This window comes from Choloepus didactylus, chromosome 3 (assembly GCF_015220235.1).
Source record: "Choloepus didactylus isolate mChoDid1 chromosome 3, mChoDid1.pri, whole genome shotgun sequence".
NCBI classification, from domain to species: domain Eukaryota; kingdom Metazoa; phylum Chordata; class Mammalia; order Pilosa; family Megalonychidae; genus Choloepus; species Choloepus didactylus.
The window spans coordinates 206,132,443-206,158,320 of NC_051309.1; the positions used below are offsets into that span (position 1 = coordinate 206,132,443).

The 25,878-nt window shown below is 38.4% G+C and overlaps 1 protein-coding gene across 1 annotated transcript in view; it reads left to right on the forward strand.

Annotated features, from left to right (window-relative positions):
• MTUS1 (microtubule associated scaffold protein 1) overlaps nt 1–25,878 on the forward strand; it is a 187,236-nt gene that overhangs the window by 72,795 nt on the left and 88,563 nt on the right. The window contains 3 exon segments of the mRNA XM_037831225.1: nt 849–3,070; nt 8,192–8,387; nt 25,079–25,240. Coding sequence (XP_037687153.1) covers nt 1,004–3,070; nt 8,192–8,387; nt 25,079–25,240 — 2,425 coding nt within the window. The 5' untranslated portion in view covers nt 849–1,003.

Genomic DNA, 25,878 nt, shown 5'->3' on the forward strand with positions numbered 1-25,878 from the left:
TTTGTTTTTCCATTCATGAGTTCATGGACCTTTGGGTTGTTTCTACTTTTCGGCAATTACGAATAATGCAGCTATTATGAATAAGATTTGTTTGTATACAAGTTTTTTGTGGATATTTGTTTTTATTTCTCTTGGGTAGATACTTAGGAGTGAAATTGCTTGGTCATAGGGTAATTCTGTTTAACATTTTGAGGAACTTCCAGTAGGGTATTGTTTTAACATTTAAGCATCAAAAACTTTTTTCCCATCTGTTTTTAAATAGCACATGATTGAGATAGGGATGAAAACAGAGGAAGGAGTAGTGTTAATGCCTTAAGTTTTTGCTGTCTTACTCGTGTTTATCTGCTGTGCCTGCCTGGTCCATTTGGTAATCACTCTCCACAGAAACAATAGGGAGCCCTTCTGGGGGTAAAAGAGTGCACTGTTAATCATCATGTTGGCGCAACAGGCTTAAGTTGTGACTGTCAAGGGGGAAATTAGGATGGATGGCCACTGTATTAACCAACAAGAGGAAAAAACTGTCATCAGATTTTGCTTCCTTCTCTCTCATGACGAGTAGGAGTCCCTGGGAGTGGGGAGAAGGCATCTTAGTTGTGAAGTAAGTCCCAGGGGCAATTTTAGCAGTATCTCTGTCCTCTGTTCTGTCCCCTTTCCTCAAATGACAAAGTATCTAACATACTTTGCTGTGTGTAGATACTTAGTATCTACATAGCTGAGCTAATGATATGTCAGTTACCCACGTCAATAGTTTAGGTTCTAAATGTGAAAATAAAGTGATTGAAATTCATCAAGGGTGATCTTTTAGTTTTCCAAAATTTATGTGAGTTAAACATTTTTATTTCTTCTAGGGAACAACAAATAAATCATTTCAACTTCAAAGCATCTTAAACTAAAAAACTTTCAACTGTGCTGAAAAACTTAGGAGACGGACAGTTTTTCCTTCCCTTTTATTTGAAAGAACTTGAAGAAATAAAATGGCAGCAGTTCAAAGCTAATATTCAGGATGAACGATGATAATTCAGATGACAAGACAGGAGATGAATTGCAGTCCTTATTTATCAGGGATAAAAATGGAAATACATACAACCAAAGATCACCATGTACACAAAACTCTTTAACGAGCAATGTGAACTGGAATTCTGCCAACCCAGATGACATGGTGGTTGATTATGAAGCCAGCCCTGCTGTGGATGGAGGTGAAAATATTTCTTTAAACCATCAGTATGATAAAGTACTTGATCACCAAAACTCTTCAAGTGATTTAATTAGTAAATGGATGTTAGATATGCCTACAGATTCCATCTGTCAGTCTTCTGCACATGTTTTAAATAGAGAGGAACCTGAGTATCTGCAAAACAATTGTCCTTTCCCAGAAGTTCAAGACCAGAGTGGCGAGCCATTGTTGCCTTTTGTGTGGAAGCCTAACGATGATTTGAACTATGCAGGCCTCCCTACTGCCTTAGAGCTAAACCAAACATTTGACATGAAAGTGGATCAAGTTAACCGCACTTTTATAACACATCATGTCGTTGATGAGAGTCAGTCTTTGCATACCACTGGAAGTCTGCCACCAACTGGTGTGAGAAGTAAAAATGCATCGTCTTTGACCTGTTCCACTCAGATGTCTTCCCATTCTGATAAAATGCATATAAGGGAAAAGAGGTGTGATAGAGAGAGCTTTGAAAACCCTCTAGTAACACCATCAGAGGCTCAAGACACAGCATTTTCTGATGTGTTCATGCAAACTGATGTTGTCTCAGATATTGGAAATCAGTGTCAGTATTCTTCAGGAAAGTTCACCAGTGAATACACAGATGGGTCACAGCAGAGACCAGTTGGAGTAAAAGAGATACAAGCTCTAACACTGGTTTCTGGTGGCATGGATGTTCCCAATGGGTCTGTATTACAAGAGTTCTTTTGTTTATCTAAAGATGAACCAAATAGTGAGATGCATTCACAGAGCTCATATGGGCAAAAGGAAATGGGCCAAAATCTAAGAGAAACAGTGTCCAATTGTCTTATAGACGACGAATGCCCTTTGTTGGTGCCAGCTTTTGATAAAAGTAATACCCAAGTGCTGAACCCAGGGCATAAAGTCAATGTGACTGAACACATACAAATTGCTCCCAATGAAAAGGATTTGGGAACCCAAAACTGTACCTTAGAATTAATACTAAGTAGACCACCAGGACAAAAGTCATTTGAACTGACTTGGGATGCAAATGATATGGTCATGAACACAAGTAACACTGTTTGCATGTCAACACCTATCCTAGAACCCACAAATGCAACCTTTTCCATTTCGCCCATTGAAGCAACAGAGAAATGTAGTAAAGTGGTGAAGAGTAATCGAGAGCTTAGAAATTTACCAGACCTGAAAGGAGCACCTATGAACATGTCTAAACCTAGTCTAGGAAAATCAGCAACCAAAACTAATACCCCTATAGGCAGCAAAGTTAGAAAAACAGAAATTATAAGTTACCCAAGACCAAACTTCAAGAATATCAAAGCAAAAGTTATCTCCAGACCAGTGCTGCAGCCCAAAGACCCCGCTTTATCAAAGGTCACACCCAGATCTCAGTTGACCAGTGCCTCATCACCGTCACCAGTGTCATCCTCAAGACGGATGACAGTTTTGAACAAAACACCAAGATCTGACTTGAATGCAGACACAAAAACAGAAATTCTAATTAACAAGACGCATAAGCAGCAATTTAATAAACTCATTACTAGCCAGGCTGTGCAAGTTACAACTCATTCTAAAAATGCTTCACACAAGGTTCCAAGAACAACATCTGCCACGAAATCAAATCAGGAAGATGTTGACAAAGCAAGTTCTTCTAATTCAGCATGTGAGACTGGGTCCGCGGCTGTGTTTTTGCAGAAGATCAAAGGCGTAATCCCTGTTAAAATGGAAAGCACAGAATGTTTGGAAATGACGTTCATTTCCAGCATCGACAGGATTAGCCCTGAAAAGAAGGGTGAAAAAGGAAACAGGATACCTATGGAAAAACAAGAGCTAAAAAGGGAAGTTATGAATGACACCTTTGAATATGGTACTCTGTTTTTGGTAAGTGAAATTTTTGCCTGGTTCAGGGAGTGGTGGAGGAAACAGAGATGCTTTAGCAATTAGTTATCCATTAATAGTCAATAATTTTGCAGAACTAGGTGTGCAAATTTGCTTTCAGGTGTTATTCAGTAATTATTTGTCTTTTCAGTACATATTAGAGTATTAATAGGTCACAACATAGGAAATCTGCATATTGAAAAAATTCTCAAGTGTAGTGTATTATATCAAGTATCAATGCGTCTTTTAATAATGTGCTAAAGAACGAGTTATTTTAATTTATGAGTGTAATTAGTTATTTGAAGTTAGAGTATAATCTGATTATATTTATATTTCTGGGGTAACAAAATAGATTTGCTTTTAAACTTTAAATAAAAGGTACTGGACCACACATAAGAAATGGCTAGGGGGTGCTGGTAAACAGTATCGGTATAAAGATAACCGTGGGTCTCTTTTTATTTGGGAGGCATCTCTGGGAAGTGAAGCCCTCTCCTGTGGGTAAGAGTAGTTTTTCATTCAGCCTCTGACCAAATAATGTGGCTTTGAGCAATTAATTTTTCAAGACTCAAAGGGTGGGACAAGTAGTTGTCTAAGGTCTCTTGCAGCCCTAACCTATTGATTCCTGGTACAAAAAATAACCCAAATCCGTTTTATGCATGTCTGCTGAAAAAGCAGTATGCTTTCCAAAGCACCTGTCAAATTCTTTGGAGGACTAGATATGTCCATTTAAAGAATACAGGCAATTTGAGTGCAGTGCAGATTACTTTTCTTTAAACATGCATATTTTAACAATAGCACGAAGAAACCAGTGTTCTGAGTTTTAAAAAACTTTTGACAGGCCACTGTTGGGCTTTGTGTACTCATCCTCAGCCCTATTTTTGGCAGTGGGTACTTATGTGTATTTTCAGCCGCACACAGGCTTTTTTTGGACACCTGACCCCTGGGTCAGACATGAAGGTGGATGCCAGGTAGGAAGGCCCTGTGAGACTGCCAGTCCCCTGGGCAGCCTGTGTCTGAGAGAAACATAACACAAGTGTGGTGAAGTGTTGAAGGACTGTTTTAGAAGTGTTTTCAGAGTACATAGCAGCCACACAGGGAGGAATTATGAGGTCTTTTTAGGAGATAAGTTTGGGGAAGACTTGAAGATAGTCTTAATCTTAGTCATTTTAAAGAAGTTTTGGTTTTAACGAAGAATGGAAAGCCACTGTGATTTCTGACCTAATGAGATTATACATTATTTCAAATTTTTGTTTGTAAGTTCTCCTGAAGTCAAATTTAGGAAACCCTTTTTGTATAATTTATAGTCTAAATATTTTCTTAAATTATAATAACCTCTGGTAGTTCTAGTCAACATTCTTAGTTTGGTGTTTATAGATATACATAGAAACAAAACATTTACTCCTCTTTGACTTATAGGAGACTTGTAGTGTGTGTTGGTCCCCTACTCCAAGAAAAACTACCATAAAGTTTCTTTAAATGATACTCTCTTGAATATAAATTGGTTGTATAATTTTGAAACTGAAGATTTTTATGATTTGTACATTGAGTACGTCTTACTTTTATATTTCCCCTGTGCAGAATGAAAGTCTGTTTTTCAGGGTCATATGTGGTATTGAAGTAAGATGGTAGAATCATTAGTTGAAATGGATTCCAAAACATCTTGGAGAAAAGCACTTTTCATATTATAAATTTTGCAGTTAAACTTCATAATTGGATATAAGTTCCATGTAAATCCTGACAGACAGTCCCATATTTTCAGCACTGACACTTTTCGTGATCAGTGGTCTTAAAACTTTCTTTTCCATGATCCTGTCCCAAGCGCAGTACCCTTGGTTGTTGCCAGTTCACTTACACATTTCCACTTGCCTCGGGGTGAGGTGGGAGAAGGCCAGCAAACCTGAACAGGCTGCAGGCTTTGTACTTATGTAAAGACCTGCATGAATGACCATTTGTTGCATGTTTTACTCAAAACTCCAATGTTTGTTGATCACTTGAGCAGTCCAGTGGCTCTAAATCTGCCCTGGATCTGTGATGAGCCAATCCTGGAGGCTCTGATGTGCTCTGTTGGTCTTGAGCTAAATTTGGCCTTGAGTTACTGAATCCTTAGGCTGTCTACAGCCTCACGGCTATTTAATGGTCCAGGGTTATCTGAAACTTCATAAAGGTTCTTATTTGGAAGAAGGAATTTGATTTTAATTTTATCCAGAAGGCTGAATATAGCTACTCATTACAGAGGCTCTGTGTCAATGATAGTTTAAGCAAAGGAATCAATATTTATTCAATGCCTACTCTGTACTGAGCACCTTGTTCAAGTGCTTTGTAATGTCATTAAAATTTCCCAATAATGTTCAGATGTTTTACCTATGTTGTCATCTGCTCTTTCCAAAAACAAAAGGACAATTGTTATCCACATTTTACAGCTTCAGCGTGGTTACTTAAAACTCATACAGCTGGTAAATAATAGAATTGAGATTGAATCTCAGGTCCCTGACTCAATTCCTTGTTCTTTCTGCTACCCCACTAAGTGTTTCAAAATTTGTGAAATATTGGCTCTGAAAGACAGAGTGAATCTAACTTGCTGAAAATTCACTGTTTTAAATTGGTTAGAAAGTTTATTTACATCTTAAAGGAAAATTTACTCTAGGAGATAAATTTAGCAAGCTTTATGGTAGAGGTTGAAAGTTTTTGTTAGTTTGTGTCCAGTCACCTGCTTTTCTCGCCAATGCTTAAGCATAACCTCCAATTGTTGTCTTGGGATACTGGTATATTAAGTTAGTGTTGAATTCATGTAGTATATGAATCCAACTGCCACCAGCATGAGGCTTTACATATATCTATTAGAAATTATCCAGTTATGACTTACTAAACAAAGAAAGAAAGGTTCTAGTGAGGAATATGTAGCATAGAAGTTAAAAACAGAGATTTTGGAGTTAGACTTGGTTTTAAATTGTAGCTGCATCATTCACTGGTAAAGTGACTTGGTCAAGTTACCTGGTCTCTATGAGGCACAATTCCTCTTTATGTAAAGGAAGTCTACAAATTGTAATTTACAGTGTTGCTACAATTGGAATTGGAATTTGTACTTTTACTAATGTTCAGGCTACCTTTTCCTATATGTAGAAGGGGAACATTTACTGAACAGATTTTTACTACATGTAAGGTATAGTGATGATGCTGGGATACAGAAAAGACAGTCCCTGGCTGTACTAGTGCCTAGTACAGTGGGTAATATTAGAAAGTAAACCAACACAATATGTTAAGTGTTAGGTTGGGAGTATGTATAGACTTCTGTACCACAGGAGAGGGAGCTGGGACATAGCAATGGGGGACCGTGGTTGTCAAGGAAGATTTCTAGATAAAGTGTCATATTAGTTGCTAGCTGGAATTTGAAGGATAAGTATGAGTTGGAAGGGCATTCTGGTTGGAGGGAATACCATGTGCAAAGATGAAGAAACATGGGAAGGTTTATTCAGGGGACTCCAGGGTGCAGAAACAGGAGCAGTAAGGGATAAATGAAGAGTCTGGCAGGGGCTTCCACATCCAGAAGGGCTTGAGGTGCCTTGATAAGAAGAGTTGGCTTTATCTGGAAGGCAGAGGGAAGCCACCTGATCCAATTTGAAGTTTGGAGAGATTGCCTGAGTGATGGAGTGGAAGACGAATTGAAGGTCGGTGAGATCAGAAGCAGAAAGACCCTTAGAACATGGTTTTAGTAATCCTGGGAGGAAATGATTCAGACCTGTAGGAAGGCAGGTGAAGAGGGGAGAATGCTATTGAGAGGAGTTTAGGAGGTAAGAAAGGGGGCTATAAATAGCTTTCCATTTTTAGGGAGGGTGCCTGGGTAAGTTGTAGTGAATATGGAAGGACATGAGTTTTTAGATGGATGGATAAATTGTTTAATTTTAGAAAATGTTTCATGTTCTTCATATGTAAAATTGGATATGATTAAAGTATATATCTCATAGGGTTATTATGAAGATTAAATGAGTTGATATAGGTGAAGTACTTAGAATGGTATTCATATAGACTAAGGGCTATATATGTTAGTAAGTTAAAAAAACAATTAAAAATGATTATGGTTACTATTGTTAAGTAGTGATACCTGAAGGATGGTGAATGGGGAAATGCAGAAGGCAGTTGGAAATGTAGGTCTGAAACTCAGGAGAGAGTGCTGCCTTGGGCATGTATGTTTGGGATGCATTAGTGTGTAGGTGGTGGTAGAAACAGTGGATGGGATTATCTAGGGAGAGTATATGGTGGGGAAGAGTAGGACTAAGTGTAGGACCCTCAGGAAGGCTAGCATTTAAGGTTATAGAGGAGGAGCATCCAGAGAAGGCATAACTAGACAGGGAAAACCAGGAAAGAGTTTTATTGGAGAAACCAAAGAAGGATGGAGGCATCAGCGTTAGATGCCACAGAGAGGGCCAACAGGGAAAGAACTGAAAACACTGGAGCTTGAATTTAATTTGTGGCACTGGTCATCTTGGGAACAGATTCACTGATGAGGGCAAAAGGCAGATTGTGATGAATTAAAGAGTAAACAAGAATTTTGTTTTTTAATGCAATTTAAATTTTATTGAGATATATTCACACACCATAGAAAACTATCTGAAGTATAGAATCGCTGGCTCACAGTATCATCACATGGTTGTGCATATGGCCCCATGATCAAATTTAGAACATTTTCATTACTCCAGAAAAGAAATTAAAATAAAAAAGGAAACTCTAGTCCTCCTATTGTCCTTATTCCCCCTTACTATTGACCCATCGTGTTGGTGTGGTGCGTTTGTTACTGTTGATGAAAGAGTATTAAAATATTACTGTTAACTGTAGTCCATAGTTTCCCATAAGTACATTTTACCCCATATTAATAGAGGGGTAATAGTGTCAAACATTTGCTCTAGTTCATGAAAGCACTTTTTTTTTATGTTTGTGCAATTAATCACGGACATACATAGATTTTAGTATGGTTTTATCCTAACAAGAGTTTTAATAGTAAAAATGAAAATTAAATACCTCTCTGCAGCATCCACTCAGACAGAAATTGTTTCTTACACATATTAACAGCACATGGAAACGGTGTGGGTAAGGTATCATCTGGACTAAAATCTTAACGTTTTTTCACAGGGTTCTGCATCAAAAACTGCAACCTCTTCAGGCAGGAATATATCCAAGCCTGACTCCTCCAGTCTGAGGAAAACACCTGGTCCAAAAGCTAAAGTGGGACCTGCTGTTTCTTGTCTGAGGCGAAATAGTGACAGTAGAAATCTCAATTCTGATCGAACCTTTTCTCCTCAGAGGATCAGGCGTGTGTCCAGTTCTGGTAAGAATAAAATAGTTCAGCTCTGCTTTACAGGAATTTATAAATTACTTGGATGTAAATTTGGGCATGTCAAAAAGCAGAAAGACAGCTTTTGGTTATAAGACTAACACATTGTGTCACTCAAGCATTTAGCCTTTCGTGAACCAGCACCCTGCACGAGGAAGGCAGGAAAAGAAGAAGACACAGCCCTTATCTTTGAGCAATGCGAAGGCTGGCTGGGGAGGGATATATGTGCATAACCCAACTTGTAAGCTGTTCAGAAAGATGTATCCACGGATATGCAGTTGGGCAGCTGTTGTAAAGAGGAATCATTTCATTTTTAGACTTTTTTCAAAAAATGATTAAGTGCTTGATTATGTTTTATATACTAGATTCATAATGTGTCCCCGTCTTGTTTGAAGGGCTTGGTTTTTTTCTTTGAATTTTAATGAAAGATGTAGTATAAACTTACAAGGATATGATAGTGACTAAAAAGTTAAACTTCTATAGTATGAACTTATGTTTATTTTGGCTTGTATTATAGTAGTAGTTTTAAAGTCAAGTCAGGCTTATGAAATTTGAGAGCTTCAAGAGTAGCTGAGTATCTTAGTAAATTTGGCAGACTTACAGATTTCTTTGTGTTACATATCAGAACAGGAAATGGGAAAGTCGGCCCTATTTCTTAGGGACTAAGACAGAAAGCCTGCTAGCTTCCAACTGACTGAAGAGGACTCTGCAGGGAACACCCCTTATTTCAGCAAATACAACCTTGAGCAAATTAAAGACATGTCAAATAGACTTAGAAGTAAGATCCCTTACAAAAATAGTGGCTGGTATTGAATGATCTGGAAAAAAAAGTGGCTCTAGAGCTGCATGTCCACATTATGTGGGAACATTTTACAGAAACTAACAAAACCATCCAAATCCCAGGCAATCTCTTTACCTCCCTACACCTTTGCATTTTTAAATTTTATTTTTCAATCCTATTGAGAAGCTTCTTGTGTGAGAACCTGTAACAAAGAGGTGTGTTTTAAGGGTTGTTTATTTAGATTTAGGCCTAGCTTCAAAGGCATGTGGTTTGGGGGAGCAGACCCAGAAGATGTATGGGTGGCAGAAGAGGGATTTGCAACACATTTCCGTTTCTGTCTCCAGAGTGGCTGAGTGAGAAAGAAGAATTAGTTAGATTGAAGCAAGTGTCCATCATTTGGGAGAGAAACTGAAGAGAAGATAAAAAGCAGAATCATCGAGAGAATCAGTGATCCTGAACTTGAATATTGCCACAGTTGGGGAGTTGATGCGTAGGTGGAGATCACATCTTTGGTTCTTGCTCTTGCTGCCAGACAGAGCTCATGGCGTTTGCCAGATGATGAGCAAAACATCCTACCTGGGTGTTTTGGAGCACCAGTGTTTTGGAGCTTGGTGGCACTTGGAGCCTTGGCTGCTGGCATCCCAGCCTCTAGTTAGGAGTTTGGTGTTCTAGTATCACTTCTAGCACCAGGGAGCTGCCTGAGCAAGTTGTTTATCTTCCCTGCGTGTGAGAATCTAAGATTCCTTCGGTTTTTGCAGTCCTTTTACTTTTAGGAGCAGTTTGGAGTTCACCTTATTTTCTGAATAGTGGCTGCTACTGGTATAATTCTCTGGACCACATGATGCTCAAATCCCAGGAACCTGGAAGGGCACACATTGTTAAGAAATTAGGCCAGTACCCAGAGCACATTAAAAAAAGATGGGATTCTTTTATGTTCAGTCAATGGTAAAGCATTCTTTAAATCCCTTGTGGTGTGCTGCATAGTGCCATGCCTTTAAAAAGAGAGAGAGAGAAGTAGGTCTCTTTAGTCTTAATGAAGAGGCAGGGAGCATTATTGAGCTTTTATTAACTTGTGTCAGCAGGCTTGATAACTAAGTTAGACATTCAGATTTTTCAATCTGAGCTAAAAACTAAATTTTATTTCGTCTGGTGGTTTTCCATATATGAATGGAAAAATTTAATGTAACCAGAAACATGAATTTCAATTTGAGTTTTATGTTTTAGCAGCTGGAAGACTAACTAGATTATGCTGTATTATGTTAAAAAAATTAATAGCAACTGACTTGTTTGGATGCTCACAGTAATTTGAAAGGTTTTTTGTGGGGGACAGGAAACTTAATCACCGTAGAGTTAAAAGTAGAACAGAGAATCAAGGAGCAAAAACAATGTGTCTTTAGTTCACTGAGAACATGTTGCCATTTTTTCTACAATGAAGTGTTTGTGTATTGGAAAATTGAAACCAAATGGATATCCACTGTACTCATACAAAGTTACTCTACTGAAAGGTAAGCAGCAAAAGCATTTCAGCACATTTGGGGTTTTCAAAGAACCCTTTCAGAGAACTAAGTAGTAAACCAGACCCAGAGTTGGAGTAGCTATTTTCTTGAAGCTTTAAAATGAGTATGAGCCAGAATTGTAACTTAACCCAATGGAGTGCCTACAGTTTACTTGTCAAAATGTGACAGTTTATTCAAAACCAGGTTGTAACAGGTTATAACAAACCAGAGCCAAGGTATCTTTGCTTCTTTGGGGTGTGTGCTTTTTAAGGCACCCAATTAAATAAGACTAGATAGTGATGAAAAGTATTTCTAGATATAATTATAACACCAGTGATAGCAGCTCACACTTATTAAATGTTTACCAAGTTCCTGGCTCTGTTTTAATCATTTTCCCTATAAATGCATTTAATCCTCACAATAACTTTATGAGGTAGGGACTGTTGATAACCCCATTTTACAGATGAGGACACAGTCACAGAGAAGTTAAATACTTTGCCCAAGGTTGTGTAGCAGAAGTGGCAGAACCGAGCAGTAGAGCTCTGTAGTATGTGCTCTTAGCCTTCACACTGTGAGTCTAAAGAGACACAATTAGCATGACCATGAATTTGAAAACTACATTTTTTTTTGCGCTCAGCTGAATGGTTTACAATCTATGGCACTTCTTTTTTCGGCCCTTGACTTAAAGTTCTATGTCAGTCTACCATTACGTAAACGATTTTACATGGTTATTGCAAATTAATATTTCTGAATAGCTAATTGTAAGCTAATTAGCTGATTAATTCTTCATGATTGCTTCAAGCATCAGCTTCATCAACCAGAAGTGATGCTGGTTAGGTTTTGGATGATAGAAGGTGTGTGTTCCTTCATGGAAACGTGTAATTGCCCTTTCAGTGACCAGCCCGAGCCAGGTAGGATTACAGAAGTTGTACAGGATACACTCCCTCCCCTGTGCATTCCTTAACCTATGCTGGGAGGGCAAATGCATGTTTTTACAACAACCAGAAAGGAGCACAAAGAGTGGGGGATGTGTAAGGGTGTGGAAAAGGCCCGTAAGTCCTCTCAGTCTTTGGGGGAAGAGAAGGATGTTCAGGGGTGCATTTGGTGAAAAAAAGTCTCATGAAAGAGAAGGCTTTAGTTTTCTTCTAGAAAAAAAATAACACATCAAAAGGGCCAACCCTTGTTTTCATTCTTTTTAGTGTGAGTTAATAAAGTAAATTCCTCTCGAGCCAAGAGCACATCCCAAACTTGTAATGACTTGCCTATCTTTATAGAATTCTCTTTTTTCTAGCCAAGGACCCAGAGGTGAGAAAATGTGAGGAATGCTTGGGGACAAAAGGGATTAGGGGAGGAGCTGAGGGCAGCCCACACAGGGCCTGGGTGGTGTGTGGTAGACAAGGTTCTTCTCTTGTCTTCCTTGCTAACATCACTGAATTCTTGGTCATTTTGCAGGCTTCCCATACGACTTTCCTCACTTGGCAAGCGATTCTGGAGAAGATTGTTTTATGGGATGACTCATAACCTATGCTTATTATTTCAGTATGCAGTCTTTCTTATTTATTTATTCAAGACATTTTTCGAGTACCTGATACGTATTGGGCGATCTAATAGATTTTGAGAATAAAAACATAACTAAGCAAATATGCCCTTTGAAGGAGCTCACCAGTTGGGAGGTGAGGTGGGAGAAGAGTGTTTAAGCAATTATTACAGTGTGATGAGATTAGCGTTGTCAAACTCTTCATACTACAGATCCCAGCTGAACTGTCCTGAATTTGGTGATACTTTGCATTTATTTTGCTGCACTCGAATTATTTTCTTGCATGTCTGTTTCCTGCCAAACTCAGAGATCCTTAACAGAGCCCAGGCCTTAGTCATTTTTAAAATTTTCCAGTGCTCAGCACAGTGTGCCTACTATTACATTATAAGTGTTTAAAAGTGTTGTCTGATTGATTCAATGGAGACTTGCACAAAGTGCCAGTCTAACAAAAGACTGTAGAAGAGAGGTGGCATTAGAACTGGCCTCAGAATGTGCCCAGAAGAGTTGCCAAGCAGAGAAAGTAGCCGGCATTCCCCAGGGTGTGCAGATGGAGAGTTGTGAAAAGGTGTGGTGTGTTTGGGGGACGCTGAGACCAGGCCAGCATGCCTTGAGCAGAAAACGTGCCAGGGTGAGTGATGCATGAGGCAAATCAGTTCTAATAGTCGAGGCACAAACCTGAAGTATCATGCAAGTTATTGAGAAGGGAAAGTAGCCAGTGAATATGCAACATATTTTGAGGAAAGAGTGAAATCTTCTTGTGTCTGGTCGCCTGTTTTGGTACAGAGTAGTCTCAATTGTTTCCCCATCTTTCTTGTTTGGGGTAGCTTGACTATATGATGGGACCATTAAGTGAAAAAGGGAAAGTAGTAACAGAGGTTTTTGGGGGGAAAGGATGGATTTAGTATGGAGCATGTTGAATTTGAAGGAACTAAAGCCTGGGAAGCACTTTAAAGGGATGGTGTGTATTTGAGGTTTAAGGCAATAAAAAAGGGGAGAGACTAAGGAAGCCTGTGGGAAAAGGACTGATAAAGATACAAGAGACAGTGACAACTGAGAACAGGTCAGTGAAAGAATGGGACTGCATCCAACACACAGGGAGATAGGTCTCTCTCTCTTTTCAATATATTTTTTTTTGAGGTTCTGGGTCTCTATTAGCAAACCCATACTGTAGCCCCACCCCTTCCTGAGCACAAGTCAGGGTACCAGCGGGTCTCCTAAAACTTGTGCACCAGCTGCGTGGCTGGCAGAGTCTGCACAATCTGGATGGAGGGCAGGCCAGGCTATGTCACGCTCCCAGGCCCAGTGCCACCCGGGACCACTTGTACCGTTTGGAAAGTGGCAGGAAATATAATGGGGAATGTAGAAGTGTATAGATATAGATACATCTGCAGATTAAAGAGAAAATATAGGGAGCTTTAAGAGTGAAGATTGAGAATAGCTGCTCTGGACAATGGGCTAGATAGCATCCTCTTTCCTATTTTCCAACTCGTTTTTATGAGGTTAGGTGATTTCTTCCAAGAGAACTTGTGCAAATTTATTGACTTGTTGACTTTTGGAAACATAGGAAAGGAAATAAACTCAAGGTGATATTCAGTTTGGAGATCTCAGTGACCTCATTGCTTGAAGCGGCTCTTCTCATGAACCTTGGCCTTTAATGAGCCAGGAGGCTTACACTTGATTTCTGCGGTTCTTGTCAGGAATTCTTGGTGTGAGTGCCAGATGAGCTCATTTGCAACCTGGTAAATAAATTCACTGATGAAGATATGAAGACTCTTGTTCATTTTCTTTGAGTAGCAGCTGGGGAAAGGATGCAGCTGCCCCTCTATGTCTTGGGCTTATTGCACCCTTAATTTTAAGTGTTAGTTCCTTTAGTTGTAGGACCCATGTTCCCAGATCTGGGACTAAGGATGTTATTTTTGTTTAATCTCCACCTGAAGCAGCAGACATCTTGTGTACATACTTGCAGAGGCAGGTACGGACAGTATTACCCTGAACACTACGCTTCTTTGCAATTCAAGTCATCGTGAGAACCTTGCTTTGTGGGTTCCTCTCCTTTCTCTGTCAAATTACCACCTTCTTAACTTGTTCTGTTTTCCTTGTGACTCACCTCCACTGCCTTGACTTTATCTTGCCAGCTTACCCTTGAATTTAAACAAATGTTAATGGAGTTGCAGAATGTAGTTGCTTGTACCCTGCTAGTAGCAAGCAGTGTTGCCTTGGCTGACTCAAGAATATGGAATAGTACAATTCACATTTTGCATATAAAATGTAGAGTGGTTTTTACTGAAATTTTATTTTGGCAGATAATTAACAGTTTGAGAGTATGAATTGTGCAAGTCACATGCCAGAAACTGAGGAATTGTGAGATGAGTAAGACGTCATTCTTACCCTCAAGGTATTAACAGCCAAATAGGAGAGATGATGAGTTCTTCTCGCATCACATTTGACTTTACAATATTTAAAAAGGGGCTACAGGATTTCAAAGGAGGGTGAGGTTACAAAAATCAAAGTTTGCTGAAATTCTTTCTTGCAATTCTCTAGTATAGGTATACCCTTAACCTATATGCCAGGCTTGATTTAATCAAAGTTTGCTGAAATTCTTTCTTGCAATTCTCTAATATAGGTATACCCTTAACCTATATTAATTCTCTAATATAGGTATAACCTTAACCTTAAGCCAGGCTTGATTTAGTATTGATGCCATCTGCTGTTTAATATTTGCCCACTGAGACTGCAGGAATAAAATAAAACTAAGAAGCTATAATAATATAATAAAGAACTTGGCTGGATATCTCCCTGGTTCCTGGGAGATATCCTCTCAATCTTTGGAATCTCCCTTGACAGGAGTTATCTTTTGTTATTCCTGGTGGGCTCCAGAACATACCTGAAGAGTTTTATGCTAACCAGTGACTCAGGGTTGGAGCTCTGAGATCTGGCAACCTGGGAGATGAGGGGGCTGGATATTGAGTTAAACACGTGGGCATTGAGTCCATCACTCACGCCTACGTGACGAAACCCCAATAAAAGCTCTTGGGCACCAGAGCTCCAGAGAGCGCATCCATGTGTGGGAGGGGTGACTTTTCTGACCCCATGTGGGGAGGACACAGAAGCTTGTTTTGGAGACCTCCCCAGACCTCAACTTATGCAGCTTTTCTGATTTGTGTCTTTTGTCACTATAATGAATGAAACTATAATCTTAAGTATAGTGGTTGTCTAAGTTCTGTCAGCTGTTCTAGTGAATTATCAAATCTGAAGGGATGGTGGGAACCCCTGAATGTGTAGCTAGTTGGTCAGAAGTGAGGGTGGCATGGCGTGAAGTGGGAGCAGTATTGTGAGAATTGTGCTTTTGACCTGTGGAGTCGGACCTAATTCCAGGTAGGTAGTGTCAGAGTTGCGTTGTAGTTGGTATTGGAAGTGATTGAAATGATTTCGGGAAGGATACACCTGGATTGAGGTAATTTTTCAAGACTTGGCTGGTGCATTAGGAAGAAGAGTGGCAGGGTTCAAATATAGAATGTTAAAAATTGAGTTCAAGGTTAGTAGAGCTGGATGGGAATATGGAGAAGGGCAATTGGGCAATCAGGACACAACAGAATTGGAGTTTTGGCAGTTAGCAAAGAGAAGAGGCTTACGGTGCAGGATATTGTCAGTGTCAAATAGGAACAGGGGGTCATTCTCCCACCAAGGTGAACCCTACTTCTTTTTTTTTTTGCCCCTCTCATGTCTTTAATTTAACCAAGCAATTTAGATAGCTCAGGGTTCCACTGACCCCTCCCCAGTGTGTTATTTTAAAGGTACAGCATTTTTGCCCTCCCCTCTACGTGGGACCTGACTTCCAGGGTTGTAAATCTCCCTGGCAATGCAGAATATGACTCCCGGCGATGAATGTGGACCCAGCATTGTGGGACTGAGAGTATCTTCTTGACCAAAAGGGGGATGCAAAATTAAACAAAATAGTTTCAGTGGCTGAGAGATTTCAAATGGAGTCGAGAGGTCACTCTGGTGGACATTCTTATGCACTATATAGATAACACCTCTTAGGCTTTAATGTATTGGAATAGCTAGAAGTAAATACCTGAAACTACCAAACTCCAACCCAGCAGTCTGGACTCCTGAAGACAATTATATAAGAATGTAGATTACAAGGGGTGACAGTGTGATTGTGAAGACCTTGTGGATCACACCCCCTTTATCTAGTGTATGGATGAGTGGAGGAATGGGGATAAAAACTAAAGGACAAATGGGGTCGGATGGGGGGATGATTTGGGTGTTCTTTTTTCACTTTTATTTCTTATTCTTGTTCTGGTTCTTTCTGATGTAAGGAAAATGTTCAGAGATTGTGGTGATGAACACATAATTATGTTATACTGTGGACAGTTGCTTGTATATCATGGATGATTGTATGTTGTGTGAATGTATTTCAGTAAAACTGAATTTAATAAAAAAAAAAAAGTAAAAAGTACAGCATTTTAAAATAAAAGTGTGAAGAAAAAAAATCACCCTTTATCTCACCATTGCCAAATAATTTATAATTTCATAATGTATAGCTGCTCAGCACTTTTTCTTTTTGCAAATACACATGCACATATATTTCTAAACAGTAGGCACTGTATTAGTTGGTTGAATTTTCTTCATTTAAATGATGTAGTGCCTATTTTCTTAGATTCTTAAATATTCTTTAATAACATGATTTTAATTGTATTATATTTAATCATCTGAATGATTTACTTCTTCAGACTTCAAACCTTGATGTTCTTTCCAATTTTTCCATTATTACAAATGTCTTTACCCTGACGAATTTTGTACATAAGTACATAAGCTGGTCAGGAAAAATTTTTGGATACATTCCTCAAGGTGGAATAACTGGATCAAAGGGTGCAAACATTTTTAAGGCTTTTGATACACATTGCCAACTTGCCCTTCAGAAACAGCCTACAAGTCTGTGCTCCTACTTTCAGTGTGTGTGAGTGTTTCCCAACACCCTTGCCAGCACTTGGACATTTCCAATGCTCTAGCCAAATATTCATTGTTTAGGAAGGTACAAAATGGTACCTTGTTTTAATTGATAATTGAGTATTTATTCAATAAATATTTAAGGGCCAAGCATATGTCACTGCTAGGATATAGCAGTGAGCACAAGATCAAAATGTACCCTTCTTGAAGTTACATTCCAGGGAGGGGGGGAGGAGATAAGCTATACATAAGTAAATAAAGTATATAGTATGTTTGATAGAAAAAACTAAGTCAGAGAAGGGGCATATGAAAAGTCACATTGTGTGTATGTGTGTGAAATTTTAGGAAATGTGGCCAGGGAAGGTGGCTTTTAAGAAAAGGCCTGAGAGAGCTAGATCCATGTGTTTGATTTGATATCATCCATTGTTTACTGGAGACACTAATCCTTTGTCCTGTGTTTTACTGTATGTCTTTTAATTTTGTTCATGATTTTTTTTAATTTTTCATTTTTATGTTGTCAATACTTCTTTAATTTTTTTCTATGCTTCTTTGCTTAACAAGAACTTCCCTACTCAAAGAGAAGGTTGAACTGTATTTATTCTTCATGATTTTGTTTTTAAATGCTTTACTTTTTAACCCAATTTTAATTTATTTTGACGTGTGGTGAGAACTAGTAGCTAATATTTTTAGAGTACTTAATATGTGCCAGGTGCTGTTCTAAGCACTTAAGAAATATAAACTAATTTAACCCTCCAAAGAACCTGGGAGGTCAGTACCAATATCATCACCCCATACCTACATGTGAGGAAATAGAGGCACAGAGAGGTTAAGGAACTTGCCACAGTGTCTCAGCAAGTCTGTGGTCTTAGGCAGTCTCGCTCTGATTGATGGCTTTTTCCCACTACTCCACACTGCTTCTCTAAATTTAATTTTTCCTGAGTGGTTGTTCAAATATCCGAACACACAATTAAATGTCTTCACTAATTTGAAATATCTTCCTTATTCTACTCTGAATGTTTATATTTCTGAGATTTATACTCCAGTTCATTAATCTGCCAATATAGTTTTTTTTTTTTTCCAGAAATATACTATTTTTCTTATTTTATGATGTGGTATAGTAATCATTAGCAGGAGTTTCTACTCATCATTTTTCTTTTCCAAAATTTTTTGGCTATTCTTATCTTACTTAATTCTAGATTAATTTAAGGATTATTTTTTTAAACTCTCTATTCCCCTTTTAAAAACAGTCACATGTGGAATTAGATTGGACTGTCATTCAATTAAGATATTAATTAAGAATCAACATGTATATCTACTTATTAAATCTTTTATGTCCCTCATTTAAAAGTTTTCCACATAGCACTAGCAGTTATATCAATAAATTTAGTTATTCATAGAAATAGGATGTGGGTACATGGATGGGTCTGTGTGTTTGACTCTTTGTTGCCTACATAAAGGTTCTTTTTTCTCCTTTTCCCTGGTATACAGGAAAGCTGTTGGTGGGTATATATTTATTTTTAAACATCTTGACCATTGAAGCTAAATTATTAACCATTGACATTACTGTTGGTGAGAGAATTTTGGTCCTTTAGTGTTAATTGGGAGTGAACCTGCTGGCATAGTTTGTAATATGTATAATTTATTTCCCACATAACTTGTTAATTTTTTATCCCTTATGAGTAGACTTATTTTAATTTTATAATAACTGATTCCCAGCTAGTTATTGGAGATAATAATACTGGAAATAATTACTCCAAAGTCCACTTTTTCTATACAGTAGTGGCTAAAGAACCCAAATTATAATTATAGCAGTAAATGTATTCTCATCTTTTATATTTTAACTATGTTATGTCTGTTTATTGGGGGTTTTCCTGAGTCTGGTAGTTAATGGTCCTACCATTTGTGGGCCTTGTGAATGTTTACATATTACCAACTGACCTTAATAATGTCTTGTTCTTTATCTAGTTGAAACTCGTGCTGCCTCTAAGCCTGAAAGGTATACAGTAACTAGCCTCATCACTTGTTTCTCCAATTTCAAACTCTCCTCTTCAACCAGTTCTGCACACTCCTACCACAGGACCAGGTTTTGATTTAAATGTTAAGTGAGCTGCAGTGTCCTCCGTTCTCCACTCTCCATCTCCCCACCCTGTGCCACGTCCATCAGTGTAAGGTCTGAGGTTCTTAGCCTGCCATTTAATGCTGTTTCTCACCCAACTAAACTAGCCACCTCTCCAGCCCCATTTTTTTTTTCTTTCCCATGACACCTTTGCTCCTACTAAGAAATGTAAATTGCGGAACAAAATATTTTATTACAATGAGACCCAGTGTATTCTCTAGTAGATGTATAGTCCTTGCTGAAAACATTCGGTGGCGATTCCTGTAGTAAGATACCAAGTGTTTTTAGCACTGTATACATTTGAGCTTTTTGTTTGCTTGCAGTTGCCATATTATGTAAGGAACTAAATATGTGTGTAATACAACTAAATATGTGTGTAATCTGTTGTTCAGATTTTATTAAGTTGGTCTTTGTCTTCTATTGAAACTCATCTTCAAAAACCACAAATATCATCAAAAAGAAAGAAAAGCGAGTCTTTTTTTCCCCCCAATGCTGGATAGTCTCCTAAGAATGTATTAAAGCTTGATTCATGTCTAGTTGAGAATTTGGAGATGAGAAATTACTTTAGTAGGTGTATCTGCTGCTCTGAAAATTGCTCTCTTTACTTTGAAGTGTTTCCCAAGCAGTATGGAACCTAATTGGAGTTGAGAGATTGCACTATGTACCTGTGAATGCCCTCAGAGCTTTCTCTTGGAGAATGAATCATTAATATAAATGTCAGAACAAAGGATTACCATTCAGGAGTTCATTCTTTGGCTTTAATTTCCAGTCCCAGGGAGTATCCTCTTTATGGTTTCGTGAAGTCCTTTCTAGAAGTAAAGTGGCTGATTTCCAAATAGCTGTATAAAAAGATCATTTAAGGCATTGACTTCTTTGTTTATGATTTTTCATTTTCTTTTTCATAGTAAAATAAAAAGGATTGAAGAATAGCTAATGCTTACAGATATACAAGAATAATAGTCATTTGATTATTAGGATCTTCTTACTTTAACTATTGATCCAATTTATTCTTTCTTGGTTTCTTTATCTGTTTTATCTTAGGTTTCTTTTGTCTGATTAAATGTTTGACTCAATTGACTATAACAATATTTACTAGATTTTATAGTACAAATATGCTCACAGTAAAAGGAACATGCATGTAGAGTAATGTGTAAGTATTTAAAGTATGAAGGGAAAACTCCCCAATCCTGCCCCTTTCCTTCTCTTTCTTCCACATCCCACTTTGTTGAACTCTATCACAGTCTCACAAAATTCTGTTATGTCTTTCTGGAATTTTCCAACATAGAGATAAAAATACACTTCAAAAATAGGACAATGTTAATATCATTCTCTTCCCCACTTAATACTTCTTTCCATTGGATTTTTAGTTTTGCAATGCATTCCTTACTGTTTTTCTTGTTAAACACAACATGACTTCACTAGGTTTTCTGAGTTGGTGATCTTAGTAATTGCTTAATAAAGGAGGGGATATTCTAAATCCAGTAGATTCTGTGTGCCTGTCTAAGGCACGGCACAATAATTATTCCTTCCAGGTTTTTCCTAGACAAAAAATGTTTACAATTATAGAATCAAAACAAATCTGATGTCCATATGTAAACCTATGTGTTCTAGTTTGCTGATGCTGCTGAAATGCAAAACATCAGAGATGGATTGGCTTTTATAAAAAAGTTATTTGGTTACACAGTTACAGTCTTAAGGCCATAAAGTGTCCAAGGTAACACATCAGCAATCGGGTACCTTCACTGGAGGATGGCCAATGGTGTCTGGAAAACCTCTGTTAGCTGCGAAGGCACGTGGCTGGCGTCTGCTCCAAAGTTCTGATTTCAAAATGACTTTCTCCCAGGATGTTCCTCTCTGGGCTGCAGTTCCTTAAAAATGTCACTCTTAGTTGCACTTGAGATATTTGTCCTCTCTCAGCTTCTGCAAAGCAAGAGTCTTCTTTCACCGGCTGTCTTCAAACTGTCTCTCTTCTGCAGCTCCTGTGCTTTCTTCAAAGTGTCCCTCTTGGCTGTAGCTCCTCTTCAGAACGTCCCTCACAGCTGCACTGAGTTCCTTCTGTTAGTCAGCTCATTTATATGGCTCCATTGATCAAGGCCTACCCTAAATGGGTGGGGCCACGTCTCCATGGAAATATCTCATCAGAGTTATCACCTACAGTTGGGTGGGGCACATCTCCATGGAAACATCCAATCAAAAGGTCACACCCTAATCAGAAAGACCAATCAATCTGTCCCAAAAGATTACATCAAAGATAATGGTGTTTTGGGGGGCATAATACATTCAAACCAGCACACTATGCTAACTACATAAGCTTTAAAATACACCCTCAAAGTCAATAATATCTCTGAAAGTAGACATTAAAGCTTTTCTTTCATCTCTGGGATAAGTTAGGTCATGTGATATGAACTGGTAAATGTCACCTTTTCAGAACTTTAAGCTGGAGTAGTCCTACACTGATTCAATTGCTTAAGATTTGGGTGTTCAGGTTACCTGCAGTTTCCCAGGTAGTCCCATATTGCATGTCTTACTTTTAATATTGTTTACGGTGTGTACGTATCACCTGCTTTATTTATGTGGAGTCCAATTAGAGCTACTTTTAGGTCAGCTTTACCACGAAGCTAAGTATTAAGACTGTTGGCGAAACAGTTCTATGCCCTCGTGTCCCCAGTTTATTATTCCACTGTAAGGGCACCCTTTTCCAAGAAGTGAATCTCAAATTTGAACTCACTCTACCTCCAAGTCTGGTGCATCTTCCCTCAACCATGATCCTTCTGTTCTCCCTAGGCTTTCACACATTTCACCAGCTCTTTTGTGACACAGCAGAGGCTGGTGGTTGGGTGCCTGGATTCTAGTCCTCACTGTCACTGGTTAGGTAAACCACTTAACTACCTAAGTGGTTTTCTCATCTATAAACCTGGGTTACTACTAAGACTTCCTGGTCCACATATTCAGTTCCCTCAGTGCTCGTTTGACAGAGTAGTGGTGGAATAGGAAAACTTTGGCAAGGACTGCAAGTTGCTATTAGGGGAGAGTGTGGGGCTGGATGGCGGTGACAGTGAGGCTTGTGAAAATGGGATCGAGTGGGTCAGAAGAATAATATTGGGACTTGAAGGTAAGCTTGCTTTTGGTGTTAGGCTGTGTATTGGAATCAGAGAGGGTATAGGTCTATAGTAATTCTGAGGGACGCTGAGAAATATCTGCAGTCCTATAATGCTTTCAAAAACAGCTCTGTGAAACATGCCTTTCTGAAGAATAAGCTGATTTTCAAAACTTCTTGAGCCTTGACTGCATGTGACTGTGGCCCATAAATTTTGATCTGTTGTTTGTCCAGTCTTGCTCATTGTTTCTGATGATGATGAATCAGAATATTTCTGCTTCAAGTGCAGCAATTTTAAAATCCTGTGTGCTGTCCCTCCAAAAGCAAGTAAAAATGTTTGTTAAATTAAAATGAAGAAAATCAAGTGGATATTTGAATAGTTATTATTTGCTATTATAAGGGATGTAAAAAAAAGCGTCTCCCCTTTAGTTAATAGGCTGTTTGAAAAGACAAATAAGCTTATAAAAATTGGTTGAGTTTAGATGTTCAATGTAGGTGATTATAGAAGACATCAGAATTTACCACTTAAACTTGGTGTTTAAAGAAAAGTTATTTCAGCAAACATTAAGTCTCATTCCGTGCTCGGCACTTTGCTAGGTCCTAGGGGAGGGACCTGAATCAGGTAAAGGAAGGGCACCCTTGCTGCTCTCTAGGGGTTAGAGATTAGTCAGGAGAGGCATGTGGAGATAGAGGCTGTGAGAGAAGCGAGTATTTGGTGTGAGCCTGAAGGGAGGAGTGAGCCCTTCCACACAAAGAAGGGTCTCTTGGCAGGAAAATCTCATAGAAAGATCTGATTCTGTACAGTGCTTCTCAAATTTAATGTGTCTTTGAATCATCTGCTGTTACAATGCAATTTGTGATTCAGTAGCTTTAGGGTCGAGCTGCAGGTGAGTAGGAAGGAGTTAGAAGAGAATCAGTAGCTGGTGGTGTGTTCACTGGTAGAGATAGGGGACTGGATGGAAAGGAGCTCATTTCAGCCACAACGGTCAGCTTAGGCAGAAGAACAGAGGAACACAAATATAAGAGAACAGCCTAGAGAAAAACAAATAAATATGGTGTGAGTGTGTGTGTGTCTATCTGTGTGTAGGAGTGGGGCATGGCAAAGGACAAGAGGGAAGAGGTTGGTAGGAATGAAGTCTTGGAGAGCCTTCTGTGCCTTTTCTGAAGATTGTAAATAATATTACCATCCTTTTGATAATGGGAATCACAGGTTTTAGATTAAGACCTTAGTTTTCCATGTTTGGGAGATCATCTTGATGGAGTAGGAAGGAATGGAAGGATAGGACTTTAGAAGTCTAAGGTAGTTGTTTAGGCAAGATATTTGGGGATGAATAAGGATTCGTAGGACTTGGATTGAGAGGAAAAGAAATGTTATACATGGAAAAGGAGAATAGCTCATGGCTTACCCTGGTGTTGGAGAGAAAACCAGGTTGATTGCAGCAGAGTGCACACTGGTGTCAAAGAATAGCATGGGTCTAAGGCTGAAGACAAAGCTAGAATCTTAAGATGGATAGTTTTAAGTGGCAGACCTAAGAAACTTGAGCTCCTTTTTCTCTATTAAGGAGAGAATTTCATTAGTGAAATCACTGGGACAAAGCAATGACCATTAGTTTCCAAAAGGGTTCTACTCACTTAGCATGCCATTAGCATTATATAACAGTATCATTTTCATCTAAGGGCTTTTTCAACACTGATATTCTTCAGTTATATAATACCAGTGCATTGAAAGACTTGGTGCTAGATTGTATGGAGAACTGAGGAAGAAAAGCTGATTCCATTGTTTTGAAGCTGGGGAAAAAGGAAAAATGGATCCATAATTAGCATAAATAACAAATTTAGGAGGGTATCTTAATTATGCAAACTGGAACACTCATCAAGGACTAAAAACGTGAGTGACATTGGGACTCAGAAGGAGGGTAGCGCTCCAGCTGAGAATTTGGAAGTCATCCATATAGGGCAATGGATGGAATAAAGTTATTAATGGGTTCTCCAGGAGTGATGGATATGAAGAGTTATGAGCAGATGATTCTACCTGGGAAATGTCCATATTTAGGTTGCAGGTTCAAGCATCAGGGTAGTGTAATTTCAAAGATGACAGAATATTAAGGATTCATCTTTCACTGATAAGCAGAAACACTTTTGCTGCAAGAAAGAGAAATTTGCGTGAAGACCATCTAAGGTTGGCATATAAACTGTGGAGTATAAAGATGAAAATATGATATGAAAAAGAGTATTGGTGATATAGCACCACCTGGTGTTAGGCCTTAGGTAATTTTCAAAGGAAGTTTTTTTTTTTTTTTGCATCAGATTGGATTTTTCTTTTTTGGTTGTTTTAAAATTTTTCACTTTCTTACTTTTTATATATGGTAGCCTGGTATGTACGTGGATTAATTTGTTTATTTTTAAATCAACCGTAGCAAAGGGGAAGCCTTATCAATGTGCTTATTCTTTGATTTCAACTTTTCCGAAAGCTTCTGTGGCATATGGCGCTTCTGATTGCTCTCTGCGTCAGAGAGGTGTGAATTAATTACTTCAGGTGACAGGCTTATAGACACTCTTACATCCTCATTGCCTTATCATCTCTGCTCTTCTGCCTCTAACTTGTCATAAATAAATAAACAAACCTAAATGAACCTATTTCCCTTTATCCTGGTTTTCAAAATGAATAGTGATAGAAACTTTTTTTTTTTTTTTTTTAAACCCAGGAAAACCTGCATCCTTGAAAACTGCACAGGCTTCTTGGGTGAATTTGCCGAGACCGCTTCCTAAATCCAAAGCATCTTTGAAAAATTCTGTGCTGCGGAGGACTGGAAGCACCTCCTCCATTGCCAGCACCCACAGCGATCTGAGCACCTACAGCAATAACTGTGAGTTGAACTTACGTAAAACTTTCAGGGGTTGTTGAAATAGCAGTCTTAAGGAAAAATGAAGGCTCTACAAATAATTATCGGAATTTGTGATTGTGTGATTTAGAGAAAAATACACAAACTGCTTCTCCCTTGGAATTGCTCTGAAAGTTTCTCAGGAAAAATATGCTTTTGAAAACATTCTTCTCTTTTAATAAATGCTGTGAAGCCCTGGAATAATTGTGCTAGAGGCACCTGACATAATTTTGCATGAAGGACTCTAAAGTGAATGTTTGGAAGTGGTGGTGTATTTTGGGTTTAAGGACAGAATAGCAATCCAGGGGCTATTTGATTCCAGTGGGAAAACAGAAAAAAGATTCCTTCATTCCATTTACTTTGCACAAGGTTCTATATATTTTTTTAAGTCTTGATTTTATTGAGATATATTCACATACCACGCAGTCATACAAAACAAATCGTACTTTCGATTGTTCACAGTACCATTACATAGTTGTACATTCATCACCAAAATCAATCCCTGACACCTTCATTACCACACACACAAAAATAACAAGAATAATAATTAAAGTGAAAAAAAACAATTAAAGTAAAAAAGAACACTGGGTACCTTTGTCTGTTTGTTTGTTTGTTTCCTTCCC